We start from the raw sequence: 19,506 nt of genomic DNA, 5'->3' as shown, positions 1-19,506 counted from the left end.
ATTTGCTTCCCCTGCAAATTTTTATTTTACTTCCGTCTTTGTGTGGAAGAGATTTATTTATTTATTTATTTATTTTAAAAAATTGATTCTTTCTTACACAGATCCAATGAGAAGTATGCTAGCCTTTGCTGTTTTTTAGTTGTAAAACTCTCTTATCCTATTAGGATGTGATGCAGGTGGCTAGCAGTATACTATAAGAAAATATTAGGTCTGCTGCAGTGTTTTCAGACAAGCCCCAGACTGAAAACTAATAGATCTCAGCCAAAGGATCCTTGTAAGAAATGACTCTGTTTGTGGAAAATATGGTGATTTTGTAAGTCAAAATGAAAGCTATACAAATATTGATTAAATCATTTTTTTCAGAACTCCATGACAAAGCTAAGTAACTATATTTGTACTGCTCAAATACATATATATGTATATAAAAAAAATATTTTTTTTTTTTGAGAGAGAGGGAGAAAAGGTAAATCTGAGGCTCTTATCTCATTTCTGTATTGTTGCTTTTGATGATCTCACAATGTGTCCTTTATGAGAAAGTAAGTGGAGTGAAGGTTGTGAATGGACTTTTCAAGAAGCAACAATGCATGTTTGTTTGTCCCTAAGCTGACAACTATTTATTTGCCTTTTCCTTAATTTCTCTCTCTTTTTTTTTCTTTTTTTTTTTTTTTTTCTGTCTCAAATAAGGGAAAATAATCTTACCTACACATCTTAATCTAGTAAGCACTGGAACACCTATCCCACATAGGTTGAATGAAAGGGTAGATATTCATTATTGAACACACAATTAAAAGTAAGCATTAAATGACAGGTAGGTTATTCCTTTTTAGCTGATTAAAGGCTCCCATGACTTGTTTCCATTGCATTTGAGCATTAGCCTGTATGCTCAGGTCTCTACAGTACACTCTGCTAAAACCCATACTTCTCCCCTTTCCAGAGATGTATCTCATTTATGAGTTCCACTTCTTTTTATGGTTTGACCTGAGGACCTTTTCTTTTAATTGTGGAAGATTGCTTTGATTTAATGGAGGCTGCTGTCCTGTGAGAATGATAATGTAACGCTGTGTGCTTTTTCCTGTAGTGATTTTTTTTTGTACGCAAAAACAATTGCATACTTAATTATCCTCATTAGTGGTTCTGATTTTGAAACTGATTCAAATGAATACCCTTTTGGAATAAAAGGTTGAGCACTAGCATATTGAATCAGAGTAGCAATTTGAAAAAGCATAGTCAATTTTTTGTTGCTTTTGGACATGTAATTTTGTAGTGTTTAGTCCTAAAAATACTGGCTGCAATTACACACACTACATAGGAAGCAGTTCTTCATTTAGAGATTACATACTGTGGAAAGAATTTTGGCTTCCTGAATGATACCAATTACATAATCATATACATTTAAGCAGTAGAAAAACTAACCAGCTCATCTGTACTTGCTTTAGACTATATCCTTTTCATTTTATTTCCATTGCATCATACTGCAGTAACAATTGTAACAATTTATGTGATCAGATGAACAGCAAAAAGTCAAACACCCGTGATACGCTTTCATATGCTTTCAAACTTTTTTTTTTTTTTTTTAACCATGGTAACCTAGGTCTTTGTAATAACTACTGAAACTGGCTGAGTGAAGTTAGTGAATAACTCACTGTTTGTTTACAAACATAGCCCATCTTCTGGGACACTCTCTGCCACTATGCTCTGGACGTCAAGTCTGGGATAAATGCCCAGCAGGGAGTGATCAGGATTCATTTTGTATAATGAATGTTCATTTTGCTTCGTCAGAGTCTTTGATAGACACCACAAAGAGAAAGGAAGGAGCATTTTAGTCAAATACAGAGGTTTCAGGTTTCAAAGCACCGGTCTGAGGTGCACTGTGTCTCTTTCTTTGCCTTGTTCTGATCAAGGCTCCTTCAGGTGCTAGGGCTCATTGCAAGCCTAGCAGGGTGGCCTGTTGTGGACTACTAGCAGGTCACCCATGCACAGCCCTCATTTGGACAAATTAGCATTTTCTAATTGAAAAATTGGTGAACAAGGTTCTTCTTGCTTCTGCTTGTTCACAGTTTAGGAGGCCTCAATAAGAAGTATTGTAAAAACTTGTTTTGCTTGAGCAAGGGATGCTTAAGCAGTTGTTAGCAGGATTTATTTTTTTTGGGGGGGGGGGGGGTGTGGAGGAAGGGAAGGGGGGAAGAAAAGTTTTTTCTGCCAATTGTTCTCATGAACACCTGTGATCTGACCAGTGCGGAGCACAAAAGTTATATTCATTTCTGTAGGAGATGACAACTGCAGACAATAAATATATAAATAAATTCAGGCTTTCTCAGCAGTTTGCAAGAAAGTGGCATCGATCAAAGAGGTCAAACTGGCTGATAGCAGATAAATATACTTTTCCTTTGATTCCATTGTTGACTTGATTTACAACTGTTGTATGTGGTGGTGTTTAATTGGTGCTTTCGTATCCACTTATAATAGTGTAGTAATGTAATAGAGTCATCTCTTTGTTAATTATACTTGTAATCTCAAATCTCAAAGTTTGTACATTTGACTTTATTTTGTTTTCCCTATTCAGGCCATTTTGTGTTGATCTAATCTTTCTCTCATTTTTTCATGATTCTTTCATCATTCTTTCTCATCTTTTCTTTAGCGTTGTCTTCTGTTTTCTTTATTCTTTTAGTTCCTTTTAGTTATACATATTTCATAGCCTGGTCAGAGCTTTTTTATCTAGTGCTGTTTTGCTGTTCCTTGGTCTGGAAGATAGCTGTCTTGCCTTCACCTGTATCTTATTCCCTGCATGAGCTCTGATTTACCTCTCTGTCCTCAAATTGTCAGGAATATTCAATCCTTCCTGATTTACAGAGGTATATGAAATTCCTGTCAGGAGTAAAAATCTAAGCCAAAATTGAAAAAGGTCACTCATTTTACTCTTGCTGTAATAAAATCTATAATATTTAGCAACCTTATAATTTAGTCATTAGATAAAACCCCTAGAGGGAGACATGATCACAGATGGATTATTGTAATTCCCCATCACTCTGATCTTTTCACAATAGCTGAAGTAATTTCTCTAGGTTACTTTGCATAGCCTGTTACTTGATAATTGTGCACTGTTAGCAATGCTATTGTTTGTAGGTGTCCAGTTCTTCTTTTTTTTTTTTTTAATTTTAAATAAGAGTCTCTCTCTCTCTCTCTCTCTCTCTCCCCCTCTCTCTCTCAGAAAGTCTCAGCACTAGTGACATAGTAACACATCTTGAAAAAATTTCATCCTGAATAAAGATGTAGTCTACCTAGACTTCAGCAAGGCCTTTGACACGGTCTCCCATAGTATTCTACTGGAGAAACTGGCAGCCCATGGCTTGGACAGGTACACTCTTTGCTGGGTTAAAAGCTGGCTGGATGGCCGGGCCCAGAGAGCAGTGATAGATGGAGTGAAATCCAGCTGGCAACCAGTCACCAGTAGTGACTGGTTAATATCTTTAATATCTTTATTGACTATTTGGATGGGGGAATTGGGTGCACCCTCAGTAAGTTTGCAGATGACACCAAGTTGTGGGGCAGTGTCGATCTGCCGGAGGGTAGGAAGGCCCTGCAGAGGGACCTGGTCAGGATGGGTTGATGGGCAGATGCCAAGGGGGTAAGGTTTAACATGGCTAAGTGCTGGGTCCTGCACTTTGGCCACAACAACCCTATGCAGCACTACAGGCTTGGGGCAGAGTGACTCGAAATCTGTACAAAAGAAAAGGACCTGGGGGTGCTGATCGATGTCCACCTGAATGTGAGCCGGCAGTGTGCCCAGGTGGCCAAGAAGGCCAACAGCATCCTGGCTTGTATCAGGAATAGTGTAGCCAGCAGGACCAGGGAGGTGATCGTGCCCCTGTGCTCTGCTCTGGTGAGGCCACACCTTGAGTACTGTGTCCAGCTTTGGGCCCCTCACTACAAGAAGGACATCAAGGCCCTGGAGCGTGTCCAGAGAAGGGCTATGAAGCTGGTGAAGGGCCTGGAGCACAAGTCCTGTGAGGAGCGGCTGACGGAACTGGGTTTGATTAGTCTGGAGAGGAGGAGGCTCAGGGGAGACGTCATTGCTCTCTACAACTACCTGAAAGGAAGCTATGGGGAGCTGGGTGTTGGCCTCTTCTCACAGGTAACTAGTGATAGGACTAGAGGGAATGGCCTCAAGTTGTGCCAGGGTTCAGGTTCAGGTTGGAAATGAGGAGACATTTCTTCTCAGAAAGAGCAGTCAGGCATTGGAATGGGTTGCCCAAGGAAGTGGTGGAGTCACCATCCCTGGGGATGTTCAAGAAAAGGTTGGACGTGGTGCTTAGGGACATAGGTTAGTGGGTGACATTGGTTATGGTTGGACCAGATGATCTTGGAGGTCTTTTCTAACCCTAATGATTCTGTGATTTTAATGACATAGTTCACTAGCACGGCACCCTGCCACTCATCCAGACTGTCTGTGGCTCTGCTCTGCACGAAATAATCTTCATATTTGTGATTGTATTTGTAATACTTCTTCTACTAGTTTGAAAGGCACACCAATGCACTCTGCAATGTCTCATTTATTATTTCTCTGTGTGTGTTTATGTGAAAAAGATTATCTAGTACACTGTATTGTTTGGATGTTGAGAGGGTAATTAACCTATGATATGATCCTATAATTCAGTATCCTTATACACAATTTATTGTTTAGAGGTATCCAGACGTTTTATTTCAAATGTTTTGGGCTTTTCTGATTGCTTTTTCTTACATTAATTTATTTAAACTGTCTTAAAGAATATTTGCCCTTAACAGTGAAGTATCATTTTTTTATTTTCCTATGACAAGGAGGATTTTAATATGGTGCTTAAGTTCTGTTCTTTAAATTTCTCAATTGTTTTGTTATATTTGGGTCCCAAAATTTCCCAGAGAAGTTCAAACCCTAAAAGGCAAATGCATATTTTACTAATGACAAGTGGAATATTGTCCTTCAGATGTGTACGCTTTTTCCTTAGCTTTAAAAAAAACTAGATGCAAAGGTATTCAAAGCTACGTTAAACTCTGCCTAATAGCCACATATTTTTGAAAGATTATGCTCAAGATGATGTTTTCTTGTCTGTCTCCTTCTCTGGGTTCAGGCTAGTGAAAAAGGAACTGGCTCATTTATACCAGCTCTCAGGAGATATGGGATCCTTGTTTTAAACTTTCTTCAGCCTAGACATGTACTGGGCAGTTGCTGGTGTGACGAATGGTGAAGGATGCAACGCTTTTAGACTAATGCGTGTGCCAGACAGACTGGACTTGCTGTAGAAGGACCTGTAACTGTAGACAACAAACATCCATCCAGAATCTAAAAGTATTGGGGTAGCTGTGCAAGCCTTGTCTAGATAATTGAGGTATTCAGGAAAGATGTGGAGTTACCTTAATCTCTCTTTAAATGGTGGAGATGAAGGACCAGGTCAAGTGCATGATTTACCCCACTAAAGTGGGGTCTGGAGTGTTTTTAGACTGTGTTTGTCATTCTATGTTAGCTGTGAAGGAGGCTCAGGACAGCTACTCTCCTAACCTAGGTATGATGCCTGAGGTATCTCAGGAAATGGTATACTCCAGAAGGCACACTGGCTGCTGATAGATTTTTTTTTTTTTTATTTTTTCCTTAAACTTTGATCGAAGATTGATGTGTTGTTGAGACTACCTGTGTTCCTGGTCACCTATCCAGTCAAGGGACTGTATCTCATCCTGTTTTGTACCTGCCATATATGTGTGTGACAGTATGCCAGCAGCAGAATTCCCAGCTGTCAATTTTTACCGGAGTATGTTGTCCCATGATGGTACAAAGTAGTTCCAGGCACCCACTATTCCATCTGCAGACTACAAGTGTCTGTGCTGGGAAGAAACTTACTGAAGAAGGGATGTTCTAATTTCCAACAGAGGTGAAGTTTAGACTTTATTCTATACTGTCCATTTTTATGTTTATACTTTTATTATATTTTGTGGGTTTGCCTCCAAATTTCCTGCATTTACTTTGCTGGTATTTAGCAGTGAGAAATTCTTAAATTCTAAGGCGAGACTTTCTATGACCTACTAGATCTAAAGAAAATAATTCATTGTTTCCCAATCCATCAGTCCCATCACTGAGGAGAAAAGGAAAGGAAATATTAATGTCCAGGGCTGTGGCAAACTTGATGCTCTGTTGTAAGACTGGTAAGGCTGTTGCCTTAAACCTGCTGTAGTGCAGAAGAGCGGTCATCTGCTTAATTATATAATTTATCTTTTCTACTTTGATTTTTATTTTTTTTTAAATAATCTCAGTGCTCTCTTTGCTTCAGCCTTTCACTTTGATTCATATCTTTTATCTATATTTCATGTTGAATTTGATTAATCAAAAAGATAAGGAGAGATAATTTCTCCTTTGTTTTTCAGTTGCTATTCATTCAGAACCAAACTTTCCCCTTGAATAAGCATTGTGGGAATAGTATTCAGTTTATGAATAGGACAGGAAAAATAATATAAGTATCAAATAATTGTTAAGAGATATTTTCCTAATATTTTTGAATATGTTGAGTTGTCTGTCACCCAAAGGTACCTCAGTTCTTTCATGTAAAGATAACTGGGGCTTTAAGAGGTTAATATAGCATATAGAAAGAAGGGTGTTGGAGAATTTGAACAAATAGCTAGCTGTAAAAATCAAAAATGTTATCTGAACTTACTAAAACTGGAGAAAGAAAACTAGAGAAAAAGAATATGATGAAAAGGAAATATACAACACTAAGCTGCTCTAGTATGTTCTGGCACCCAGTCGTGTATATATATAATTTCTTTATTCTACATCCAAACTCTGAGAACGTTTTCACTTTTGGAGTCAATATAGTAAGGATTCTTCAATGTAATATAGTATGGAGAGGACATAAAGAATGGTGAAGGAAGGGAAGACATGATCTCCCTTGGACTGACAGTTTCACAGTTTGCTTTTGCATGTCATCTTTCATCTGTGTTGCAGCTGGTGCTGATCCCTCCAGGATGTGAGATCCTACGCAGACCAAGCCCAAGCCTGACTCAGTGTGGTAGTTTATGCAGCGTCTTCTCTCTGGTGTCTTGGTGACACTTCTTTCAATCCACTAAAAAGAATTATGAAGAAACATTTTCAGCCTATTTTGTCTTGTGCAACATATAATGAAGCCCAGGCAAATGACACCCTTGTAGGCAGAAATACCAGAGGTGTTATTTGCTAGGCTCTTATGTAAGACCTTTGCATTGACAGCATATGTATATGTAGGATCGCAGTGTCCTGGAGACCTAAGGAAGGAATGACATTACCAGATAAGAGTAAGGTTAACCTCTGCACAAACTAAAAAAGCTAGTCCAGTCTCTGTGTCTGTCCAGTCTGGTTATGTCTACCCAGACTAACTGGCTACACAACACTCAGTCATATTTTCTGTTGCTGAGTGTGATCGACTTGCAGCCCCACCGACCAGCTTGTCTTGAAATAAGCCAGCTTACTTGACAAGAGACTTCTCAAGTGCTAAAAGAGAATTTGTATCCTGTTGACATGTTCAGCACTTTGCTAAGCAGAACATGGCAGCGCTGTCTCTCCTGAAAAGGAAGAGAAATTTCCTTGGCTATTATACTTTGTCAGTTCTCTTTATCACTTCAGGTAGTTGAGTCTAAGAAATTTTGACTGAACTTGCAAAAAATACATCTTTCCTTCCTATTCTTGTTGTATGAATAAGATTATGGTATCTATTTAGCCTAAGATTCAAGAAATGTCTCCTGTCCTGTGTCTATCGATCTGATAAAATCTTTGTGCTCCTCTAACCACATGGATAAGGAGAAAGACCTTCACTTCATTGCCCTGAAAATAATGTATACAGGTGTAGGTTGTGTTTGTCATTTCGGGGTTGGGGTATCCAATGAGTTCTGAGATGCAAGCTTCCTCCTGTTTCCCTCAAGTTTTATTGGTTTCAGTAATATATATATATATATATATATATATTTATTTATTTATTTTTTCCCCAGAGGAATCTTTGACTTTCTTTCCCTTGAACTGCTAACTGATACTGATGTCATATGTTCCAAAGTGCTGATGTTTCTTTGTCCACGCCAAGTGTAATCAGATGCCACTGCTGCTCATTTGAAGTCCAGCTTAGAGGTGTCATGGGGTCCGTTCCTGCAGAGCTAGCTTTTGGGGAAGGCCTATGCCTGTTTGCTTGGGCACTTGTCATTTTAGCCATTGTTCTGGAGATAAAACACTTTAAAAACCTTGTTTTCATATTTAGGTAGTATGAGTCTAATATTTTTTTCCTCCTTCTGTTCTTACCTTTGTTTTGGTTCATCACTATTTCTGTTCACTCTTTTATAGCTCTAACTTTAATCAAATTTCCCTACCTCTCTCCCTTGTAACTTTTAGTCTGAGTTTGCTGCTGTTTACTGTAAAATACAGTGTTTAACTGGATTGCATTTTACCATTAAGTAACATATAATTCGTATAATTACATATCGTCTTTGACTTGTCTCAGTTTCAATTAGGTTTTGATGTATCACTTGTTCTGTTATTTAGCTAATCTCTTTCTTCCTATGGAAAATTGCAGATAAATATCTTTTTAATAAAAGACTCTGAAATCCCATTTTTGTTGTTGATTGTATCCAAGTAGCTTATGCATGGTTTTCCACTACAAAATGCATCTGGATTGTCAGCATTGTGTATGTGTGTGTATATTACAGCACCATAGTTATTTTCCTTGTATCTTTGTGTGTTTGTCTGCCATTAAGATGAATGTTTACCAGATGCTTCTTTAAAATGAAACGCTATTATGCTGGCTGATGGATGGAAAGTTTGTCAAAAGTAGTGAAAGCTTCTACAGGGGATACAAAGCAGCCAGAAAAATTCATTGTTATGTGCTGCTAGTATGAATCCCTAGTTTGGCTGTGCTGCATTTTGATTAGAAAGTTAGATTCCGTAGAAGTGTCAAACATAGTTCCTGATATTCTCTATTTTTATGGCATTTGCAATTTGGTATTCACCTCTTTTCTTCGCCAGCAAGTCTGCTGTTTTATCTGAATGTTTGTTGAGAAGCAGTTTAACATAAAATTTGGCCAATGTGAACTGTATTTATTACCTCTATGTGAACACCTTCTTGGCCAATGAAAATTAAAATGCCCTATTGATTATTTCCCTTGTATTTGTAGAGAATAGCTTGTAGAGCAGATGAACAATGCCAAATTTTATTTTTTTAGTTCTCTATTATGTTACCAACAATACCGTTCTCTGCTTCAAAGTGTACAACTATAATTAGAAATGTATTATGTAAAAGTGGCACCATCTTATTCAGCTGTGCTTCCTCTTGTGCTTAGTCTTATTATGTGTCTTTTTGCTTTCCTGAAACACAAGTTTCTGCTAGAGCTGAGCCAACTTCTTGCAAAGGACTTATTCTGAACTAGCACCTATCTCATCTGTATGCAGGGACTTGTTGGCTCCAGTGCTTGAAATTTGTTCTTTCTAAATCTCCAAGTGCCTTTCATCTTGTTATGTGATGTTGTTTTATTTGGCTGTCTTCTGCATGTGAGATATCTTTCCCTATTGCTTTAGGAGAGTCTCTCCTACTTCTCCCTCTTTAGGGACTCCCAGAGCCAATCCCAACATCTTTTGAGATGGACTCTGCTGACAGTCAATACCAAGATGACATTTAGAAAAGAATCTCTTCCCACCTTATGTCTCCTTACCTCAAACTGCCTGGAGAGAGAAAGAGAAAATAGTCCATTTTTTGTTCCAAGCTATTACAAAACTAAGTAGCAGAGGTAGACAAAGTGCTTCATGGCTTCATGTTGGGATTGCTAGTTATTTCTGGAGGACAATAGCACCCATCTTGTGTAAATGAAGGTTAGCCCTGAAATCAGTCTTGTTGATGCTTACTTGGGCCTGACGACTTATAATCACATTTTCAAAAACTTCTCACTTGACCTGCATGGGAAAATCATGTCAAAATCTTCTGTATTCAAGACATTGTGAAATATGCATATATTTTTTTGAGCAAAATTGGTAGATTTTTGTGGTGAGCTGTATATACAAATGTACTATAGGGTGGTATTATTGGTAACATCTCTTTTTACTGAAAAATAAAAATCTTGTCTTATGCTGATTTGCTCTCAAGCAGAAGAGCAGTAGAAAGGTATTTCAGATGAAATGTCAGGGCACCTTCAAGCTGTTTTAAGCTTTCAGACCATCTGGGTAATAGTTGAATATCCTATGGATGAAGTGTTCAAAAGAAAGAGGGTTAATCCTGTGTTCTGACCAATACTGACGCGTTTCAGTGTGACAGAAACTGCTGTTCGTGATTGGGAGGGGGACTACAGTCACACAGATGGCAGAACCACCATTACAATAAGCGTGCTTTGTACTTAAGTTTTTAAGTCTTTGTTAGAAAGACCTGGGCAATTATGTAATGTATCTATTAAGTTGTATCTGTATTAAATATAGGTATATATTGCTATTTAGGATTTACAGGGATTTTTCATTGTTTGCTTAGTCCTCCATGATTTACTTCATAAATCATTTTGCCATGGAAGGACTGTAAAAATAAATTTGTAAGTGCTAACAGAAGCAGCCCATGCTTCAGGCAGGAATTTGATATTAGAAATTTCATGGAAACAGACAACTACTAGATTTTTACTGGTGTTACAAAAAGTGCTGCATCAGCAAATGCAAAAACGATCAGATTTATTTCAGTTCACAGTACAAAGTAGGAATTTTCCCATTTCATTTTTGTATCCAAACCACTTATTGGGTTTAATTCAGTGATATTTTCTCCTAAAATGAGAAAGGTTTTATTACCATTGCATTAGGATCCAAATATTTTGTTTAACTTCCCTAACATCGTAAAAGTTTACATTTGATGTTGTGACAAATAACAGTGAAGTTTTTTTGTGTAATTGAAATTTATTAGATTTTCAAGGTCTCTTTTTTTTTTTTTTCCCTTTTGTCTTGCAGTTTTCAGTGAAGATCTACATGCCAGTCTATATTTTGTCAATGCATCTCTGCAAGAGGTAGTGTTTGCTAGCACCACAGGGACATTGGTACCCTGTCCAGCAGCAGGGATCCCCCCTGTGACGCTCAGATGGTATCTAGCAACGGGCGAGGAGATCTACGATGTCCCAGGGATCCGCCACGTCCACCCCAATGGCACTCTCCAAATTTTCCCCTTCCCTCCTTCAAGCTTTAATAACTTAATCCATGATAACACTTACTATTGCACAGCTGAAAATCCTTCAGGGAAAATCAGAAGTCAGGATGTTCACATTAAGGCCGGTAAGTACAGTCTTTTATGTGGCTCAAATGGGATCAAGGTGGGAGGAAATTTGGGTGTTTCAGGCAATGAGTAGCCAGTAGTCGTGCATCAAAGGAGATGGGCTAAAATGGTAACCTTTAAAAGTCTCAGAATATTAAGTGAGATAGTATATTCTTCTGTCTTCAAGATTTGATTTTATTTTGATGGTGAAAAGTTAGTTTTCCAAAGATAATAATCAGTTGAGCTTCTGGACAAGTAAACAGAAAAATGAACCAATAATGAAGTAATTATTCAGACCATGCTTACTCATTAAAAAGCTGTGAGAGAGGACTTGGTCTTTGGATTTTGTATAACAGTTGGAAAAAAAAGTGAAATGCTTGCCTAATCACATCCCTTCTTAGTGTGTGCAGACTGGGTCAACCAGTAGAGAATTAAAGAGGGATCAAAATCAAGCTTTTTGTTACAATGCATAATCATATGATTGCATACTTTTTGAAGGTTTTGTCTACCCACTTCAGCTAATTAAAATATTCGAAGAAACAAAGAAAAGCTAGTCTGGAAGCTGACTTTTGCCTAATGCAAATCCTCATAGCCTTTTTTTTTTTTTTTGGTGGAGCTGTGATAGTCTTTTCTTAGAAGAGAAGTATCTTTTATTTGGAGATATGCCTTCACAGGATTTTTGTAGGGAAAACTGCGAACAGTTACCAAGTAGACTTTCCCTTTGTGTCTGTAAGTAAGAGAATTTATTCTGCTCTTCTTAAAAATAAGCTACCATTCACAGATTAGTAGTTTATAGTCAATTAGAAGGTGAGCTTGTTTCTGTTTTTTGTACTTTTGTATTTTGTTTAATGAATTTTTGGACATGACATCTGTCAGACTTATATTTAGAAAGAACATAATATTGGCTGTCCTTTGTGGATTTGTTAATACATTCCAGTTTTGTATTTTTGGGGCATCGTTTCCAATTTTTCTATTTTTCAGATAAACTAGTGAGATGTTATAAAGAATGCTAAAACTCACAACTTTGTCAGCTAAGGCTCTGAACTAATACTCATTTAGCTATAAAAGCATAGGATTTAGATAACAGGATGTGGCTGTGTCCATTGCTCAGCATTGACCCATTTATCCATGGAACTCCAAAAGAAGTCTCCCTATCCTGCTTTAGAGGAAAAACCTCTCAAATGGAAGTAGGGCATGAAAAAAGGCTTTGAAATATGTACAATAAACTAACAACTGTTTTAGCCAAGTCAGAAATGCCTTTTTTTAACACCCTTTCCTCTCCTTTTTAGCCTCTTACCCTTGGTCCATTATTTATATAGATAATATGAGGCTTGGGTAATGAGTTATACAAGTCTTCTTCCTTCTTATGGACCGCTGTTGTTGTGCCTGACAGGAGACAATATCTATTAGTGAGTCTTGTAGACTTGCGTAATCTCCAGAGAAAGGAATATACAGTTTTTGAGAAAGTCTCCTATGCGTAACGGTAACTGTATTTTATGTTCAGATGGTAAACCCTGTGGAGCTCAAAGATGAAATGATAAACTTCATTTGGTTTTGTGTTACTTTCAGTCACATTTCTGTTCAAGTGGTAGTAGAGATAAGCGTTCAAACTTGCTGATGATTATATTAGTGTTTTTTGCATATGATGCACCCCACTCCCTCCCCTCCCCCCAAACCAAACAAAACAGAAAATAAACAAACAAACACTCCAAAGAGGTAAACCCATAGCTAAAAAAAACAAACTCAGCTCTCCTCCAGACCAGTCTGACAAGGGAATAAAGGCGTTTACCTCCATTTTACCTTCAAGCTTTTCTGTGCAATAATGGCAGGGACCTATTTATTTATTTATTTATTTTAGCAAAGACTGAAGTTCTCATATACATTCATGTCTCTGGGAATTGGGATTTTCAAAACAATCAGCAAAACATCCATGGGAGCTTGCAAACTGTGATCTGGAAATAACTGAGGAGCCTCTGAAATCCCAATAATGTAAACTTCTCAAACAAAGAAGTGAATAATAAACCTCTTTCCAGCTTTTGTGCCCTACAGGTGGTTTCTGTGTTTGCTTACTAAAATGATCAACTGGGCAGTCAGCTTTAAAATAATATGGAAGATTTTCAAAATGGCCAGCAGTTTTGGAAAAAAACCACACCTTTAGCAGTGTGTTAGGATATTGCTGTTAAAAACAAACAAACAAACAAACAACAAAAAACACAACAAACTTGTCTGTAAATGATGGAGCATGAGCATTAGTCAAAAGTCAGCCTCATAAATATGACCTATGTTCTCTGGAACATTCCCTCCAGTGTAGAAAAAGATTAGGGGGACTGCTTCATCACAGGGCAACCACAGTTGTAAATTCATTGCATTAAAGGTACTTACAATATTATCAGTTCAGCAAATGTGTGTTTATCAAAGGTGTGTTTATAATAGGGTTAAAAAAAATATCTTTTTGATTAAAAAGAAATTGTTGACTTTTTTTTTTAATGAGTAGTCTATCTTATCACAGAAGATGGATTTATTTTGATTTTTTTAAAAACAATATTTAATTTATCATTAAATTTATTTACTTTTGGCTACGGTTCCTAACTGGTATATTGCTACAGTCTTGTTTAGGGTTGAGATAGGGATGGCGAATTCTGGTCTTCCTTTTCACAGTGGTGGCACTGAACCTGAAAACTTGCTACTGTTTGCATTTGTGAAAAATACAGTTACACTTCAGTATGCTTTTTTTTGTTTGTTTGTTTGTGTTTTTTTTTTCTTTAAAGACACTGAGTAGAAGTGACCTTTAAAAATTCCAGTTCTTCTGGTGTATGGAAATACATGCACAAAAAGTGCAAAGCACTTACTGGCTCTTCAGTCTAGAATGTAATGGGTAGAGCTCAGTGTATGTTTGTGGGCACGGTATACGGGCAAGAAGTACCACTGTTCAGCATTGCTGACTTGGTTGCATTGCTGCACTGGGATTGTTCTTGGAAATAATTCTTACCTTCAGACACATACATGCCTCAGACACATGTCATTTTACAATACATTTACCCGTATTTTCACTGAAACTCTTTCTCACTTCACCACTACCTCAAGATACATAATTATGTTGGCTGCAGTGATTTCTTTTCTTGCACCTTCACCTTATGATACTGTGGAGATGCTACATTACTGCTTGTACTTCTTGTCTTACCCACTCACTGCTACTTGCAGTATATAACACCTGTTTCTTCTCTGCTCTATCTTCTTCTCTGCTATTACTTGAAGGATTTTCACCCCTCCTTCTTCGTTGCATTGTTTCAGTGTCAGTTTTCCTACTTTCCATTCTTCTACTCAGTGAAATTTCATCTAATTCCAGCAATGCTAGTTTGGTGCTAGAGAATTTGTCCTGTTCTTTTTTCTCTTTGGCTAATTATTTAGTTCTTCCATTTGGTAGTCACATCCTGGATCTCAGTGCTCTTAACTTTCTTATTTAAAACAACTCCCAAACACAATTTCTGTTTTCTTATCACTGACTTATTTCTTTCAGTGCTGGTCAGTTGAATGCATTTCTTAACTTACCTGCTATCATTTCTCTGTGTCTCTGAAACACTTCGCGTTTTCTCTGGCTGTCACTTTGTGGTAGTTTTACTCACGTGGGAAGCTGAGCTCCACCACAACCACTCTCTCACTCCCCTTCCTCAAAGGGAAAGGGGGAGAAAATATGATGCAAAGGGTTCAATGTTTGAGACACGGACAGGGAGATCACTCAACAATTATCGTGACGGGCAAAACAGACTCAGCATAGGGAGATATAGTAGGATTTATTGCCTATTACTAACAAGCTAGAGAAGTGAGAAACAAAGGAAAGTAACCAAAAACACCTTCACCCCATCCACCCTCTTCCACTTTCTCCCCCTGAGTGACACAGGGGAATAGGGCCTGCGATCAGTTTTATAGCACTTCGTCTCCACTGCTCCTTCTCAGCCACTCTTTTCCCCTGCTCCAATGTGGAGTCCCTCCCACGGGATGCCGTCCTTCCCGAACTGAGCCTGCGGGGGCTGCCCACAGGCAGCAGCTCTTCCAGCACTGCTCCCACACGGCTCCGTACCACGGGGTCCGTCCATCCCCCAGGAGCAAACTGCTCCAGCACGGGTCCCCCACGGGCGGCAGCTCCCCCCAGACCCCCTGCTCCTGCGTGGGCTCCTCTCCACGGGCTGCAGCTCCGGCCCGGGGCCTGCTCCTGCGGGGGCTCTCCATGGGCCGCAGCCTCCTCCAGGCCACATCCACCTGCTCCATGTGGGCTCCTCCACGGGCTGCAGCGTGGAGATCTGCTCCGTGTGGGACCCATGGGCTGCAGGGGGACAGCCTGCTCCACCAGGGGCCTCTCCACAGGCTGCAGGGGAACTGCTGCTCCAGCACCTGCAGCACTTCCGCACTTGCTGTCACTGACCTTGGGGTCTGCAGGGCTGGTTCTCACTCCTCAGTCTCCCAGCTGCTGTTGTGCCACAGTTTTTTATTTTTTTTTTTAACCCAACCCCTCCCCCCCCCCCCCCCCCCAAATATGCTCTCACAAAGGTGCAAACAACATCGCTTATTTGCTTGGCTCTGGCCAGCAGCAAGCCCCTTACCTGACATGGGGCAGCTTCTGGGTTCTTCTCACAGAGGCCACCACCCCTGCAGCCCCCTGCTACCAAAACCTTGCCACATAAACCCACTACACGCTTGCATTGATTTTCTCCTTCAGTTCTTCAAAATCCTCAACGACACCGTCCTTCTCTTCTACACTTTGGCTGCCTTATTCACCCACAGTAGTTGCATGTAATTTATACCTTTTGACAGAGCAGAAAACAATTTATGATGGAAAAGGTGGCATGAGAAACGAGACAAGCAGCTGAAGACTTAACACAATTTGCCCATATAAATACACAGTTCTTGCAAAATTCTTTCTCCTTGCTCCCAGAATTAGGTAGGGAAGGAACACAGAAACATGGTGAAGTGCAAATTTTGAGTAAATGCAAAGATCTGGCTTTTTTTTTTTTTTAATTAATTTGCAGTCAGCCTCGCAATATAACTATAATTTAATCAGATAAAAAAAAAAATCACCTGAATAACCTTCCTGGAGGAACTTTGTGATCCTAACCTAAGAATTAGGAGGGATGTGTGATTATGATTTCTTTTAACGAAACATGTACTTCTATTTTCAGTTTTACGGGAACCCTATACAGTCCGTGTGGAGGACCAGAAAGCCATGAGAGGCAATGTAGCAGTGTTCAAGTGCATTATCCCCTCCTCTGTGGAGGCATACATCACTGTTGTCTCATGGGAGAAAGACACAGTCTCGCTTGTCTCAGGTAGGCTTTTATGGCTTTCTTTGCCACTTGGCAATGGCAGCTGTGGTTGCTGGTTTTTTTTTTTTTTTTTCTCTTCCAAAAATGCCTAATGTTTGCTTTGAATCAATTATAGCTGAATGGTGTGTCATCTTTGCAGTAACATATTTCACATTAGTGTTGCTGCATCCTTGTGATTGTGTGTGACATGAAGGTTTTAGACAGCCCTACTTGTTCTAGCATGCTTGAGGGGGAAATAACATGTTTTTTGTTTTTATGCCAGACATAAAATCAGCTTCCTGGTACTGTAGCAATAGGTTTATGTTTTAACTTTGATAAGGAACCCCCACTACATGCCAAATAAATTTTAGTGTCATAAAACGTGTTTAGTTGTAAATGTTTTTCAGTAGTAATGTTGATTAAAGAAATTCTGAGTCTAAAGTTTGTTTATGTTTAAATGTGGTATGTAATCGGTATTCATACTTTCATGACATTTTTATCTCAAGTATCTTCATAGGTAACACTGGAGTCTTAGGCACATTGCAAACTGGGCTGTAAGCCAAACACATTGAAGTGAAACAATCTATTCTAAAAGTTATATGTATTAATCTATTTACTGCCAATTTGAGGTATTGCTTAGGAAGTACAGGGATTTCAAGCAGGGAATATCCAGCATTTTAAAGCATAAACATTTTAAGAAATTCATAAAAGACTGTATATATACATTAAAAATATTTTTAGTATGTTACATATCTAAATTATATATTACACACAGTGCTTCTGTTGGTATACATACAAATGATTTACATGTGCAGGAATTTGAAATATATTGTTCCAGGGTAGTGGAGAACAGGAAAAATAGTTTAAGTTAAATGTTGCTACAGAGGATGTTTAAGAGTGTGTTTGTGTTTATGATCCTACAATGTGGGGAAATGTTTTTTCACTTCTCAGCAAATTAATAATATTTCCTTTCTGGCAAAAGTGACATTGATGGAAATATTTATGTTTTTATATGACTCATGTTCTAGTATTTATTTCTCTTGGTAGTTTATTGATTTCTTACATAAGCATTTTTTGGTTGTTTTTTAATATTCCAAATAGCTCTCTAAAGATTTGGTAGCTATGTAAGTGCAAGATAATTCATGATCAGTTGTCCTATATTACTGCCACATTGTTTAAGCTTGGTAAATCTACATTGCTACGTTCCTTTTTGGTCTGGCATATTATTTTCATCACTGGGCAACAGACATGAACGTGTCTCCACAAACAGGTTTTTAATATCTGGACTGTAGGACTCACCAGTGGAACAACTCAACCAATATAATAAGGTTGTAGTGAATATAGTAATGAGCTTTCTATTATTCTGCTTATAAAAATACAGAACTGTGATTAAGGTTATCTAATCCAACAGTGGATGGATGTGTCTCCTTTGCTTTATCTTAAAACAGGCTAATAGATGGTTCATACACATCTGTCCGTAAGAGAATTGATTGACAGAAGGAATATGAATACCTACATAGTTAACTACTTTAAGATATTTTTTAATGTCTATTCATTTTATATTACAAGAGAACATGAATATTTTCTCTTCAGGAATAAGGAGTAGGGCACACAGGTCTCTGTAACCACTACTTTAGGGAAGAAAGTGTGACATTTCTGCAGACCATCATGACTGCTTTGTTAAGATAATTTCATTCTGGTTAGTCTATCTTGATTTTATCCTTCAGACTTCGGGGGGATAAAAGTGCATTAGAACGTTTAACTACATAGACTGACATTTCTGATTCTGGTTGACTAGGCTACAATCATTAAAAATCTATTACAATTTTCAACACTTAAAAACAGTTTCTAATTATCTCACCATCCCTTACTTTGACAGTTAGAAATCTAAATAAGGATAAAATAAAATTCATTAAAACCAATGATATTAAAAATATCTGTTTAACATATTGGATCACATCACATAAAAGATTTAGTTTTAGAGATGAAATCCCAGGTTAGATTACAGGTTGATGCTATCTGTTGTGCAAGGGCAAAAGTGAGACAGGAAAACATTGCTCCAGTTTAACCAAAATGACTGTAAGATTTGTTTGTTTACCACTTACACTCTTTAAATGCAGCTTAATAGTGACAGCATTTAAAAACCAGAGCCCAAGTGTTTTATTAAAAAATAAAAATAAAATTGCCTTGAGTTTTACTCGTAATCAATTTTGCAATAATCTGGCCATGAACTCAAATGGTAGATATTGATCAAGCATGTCTTCTCAGAATGTCAGTGCTGATGAATAAGATGCAAGATGTAACACAGCTATTGAGCCATTTTCATATGCATGCTTATACAATCATTATCAGCATGTTTTTTGTTTGTTTTTTATTTATTTCCCAGTGGGGAAGCTCCTTATCTGAGTGGTTTAACAGAGAAACTTTTCTTCTGAAAGGTCTTAGTCCCAATGCAATACTTCCAAGTATAATTTAGAGAAAATATTTCATATACCTGAATATTTGTAACCCCATTCTGACTGCTAGGGTAGAAAAATTTGTGGGAAAGATACTTTTGAAACAGAATCTTTTCTTTCAGCTGTTATTTACTGTTTTAGATATCATTCGTCTTTCTATGCAAATTGAACATTTTAAAGAAAAAAAAAAGGAAAGTTTTTACTTCTCTACTGTTAAAAAGATCTACCTTTTGCAAAGAGCATTTTTAGATGCATATCCTTTGATTAAGAGTCCTTTTTTTTTTCCCCCTCCCTGTTGCAGAACTGGACATATGGGTATATCTGCTTTTGTTCTGTAATTCTTAGTTATCAGAAGAGAGCACAGTGAAGTCCACAGTAATCAAAGTATGTAATAAATATCTGGGCAAAAACATCTTCTGTTTCCTGGTTGCAATTGTATGTCATGCCTTCAGGTTACTGTAAAGTAATTGGGGGTTGAAACTTACTAAGACATATTGCTACAGC

The 19,506-nt window shown here is 38.0% G+C and overlaps 1 protein-coding gene across 5 annotated transcripts in view; it reads left to right on the top strand.

Annotated features, from left to right (window-relative positions):
• DSCAM (DS cell adhesion molecule) overlaps window positions 1–19,506 on the top strand; it is a 484,619-nt gene that overhangs the window by 73,112 nt on the left and 392,001 nt on the right. For all 5 annotated transcript variants that reach the window (XR_014577293.1, XR_014577294.1, XM_083819320.1 and 2 more), the window contains exons 2-3: window positions 10,952–11,269; window positions 16,424–16,570. Coding sequence is in view for 3 of the 5 variants with exons in the window: in XM_083819320.1 (XP_083675446.1) it covers window positions 10,952–11,269; window positions 16,424–16,570 (465 nt within the window). In the remaining 2 variants the exon portion in view is untranslated. The remainder of the gene's footprint in view (window positions 1–10,951; window positions 11,270–16,423; window positions 16,571–19,506) is intronic.

This window comes from Anser anser (assembly GCF_964211835.1).
Source record: "Anser anser genome assembly, chromosome: 1".
NCBI lineage: Eukaryota > Metazoa > Chordata > Aves > Anseriformes > Anatidae > Anser > Anser anser.
Note: the sequence above shows the minus strand (reverse complement) of the source record. Positions and strands in the feature narration are given on the sequence as shown.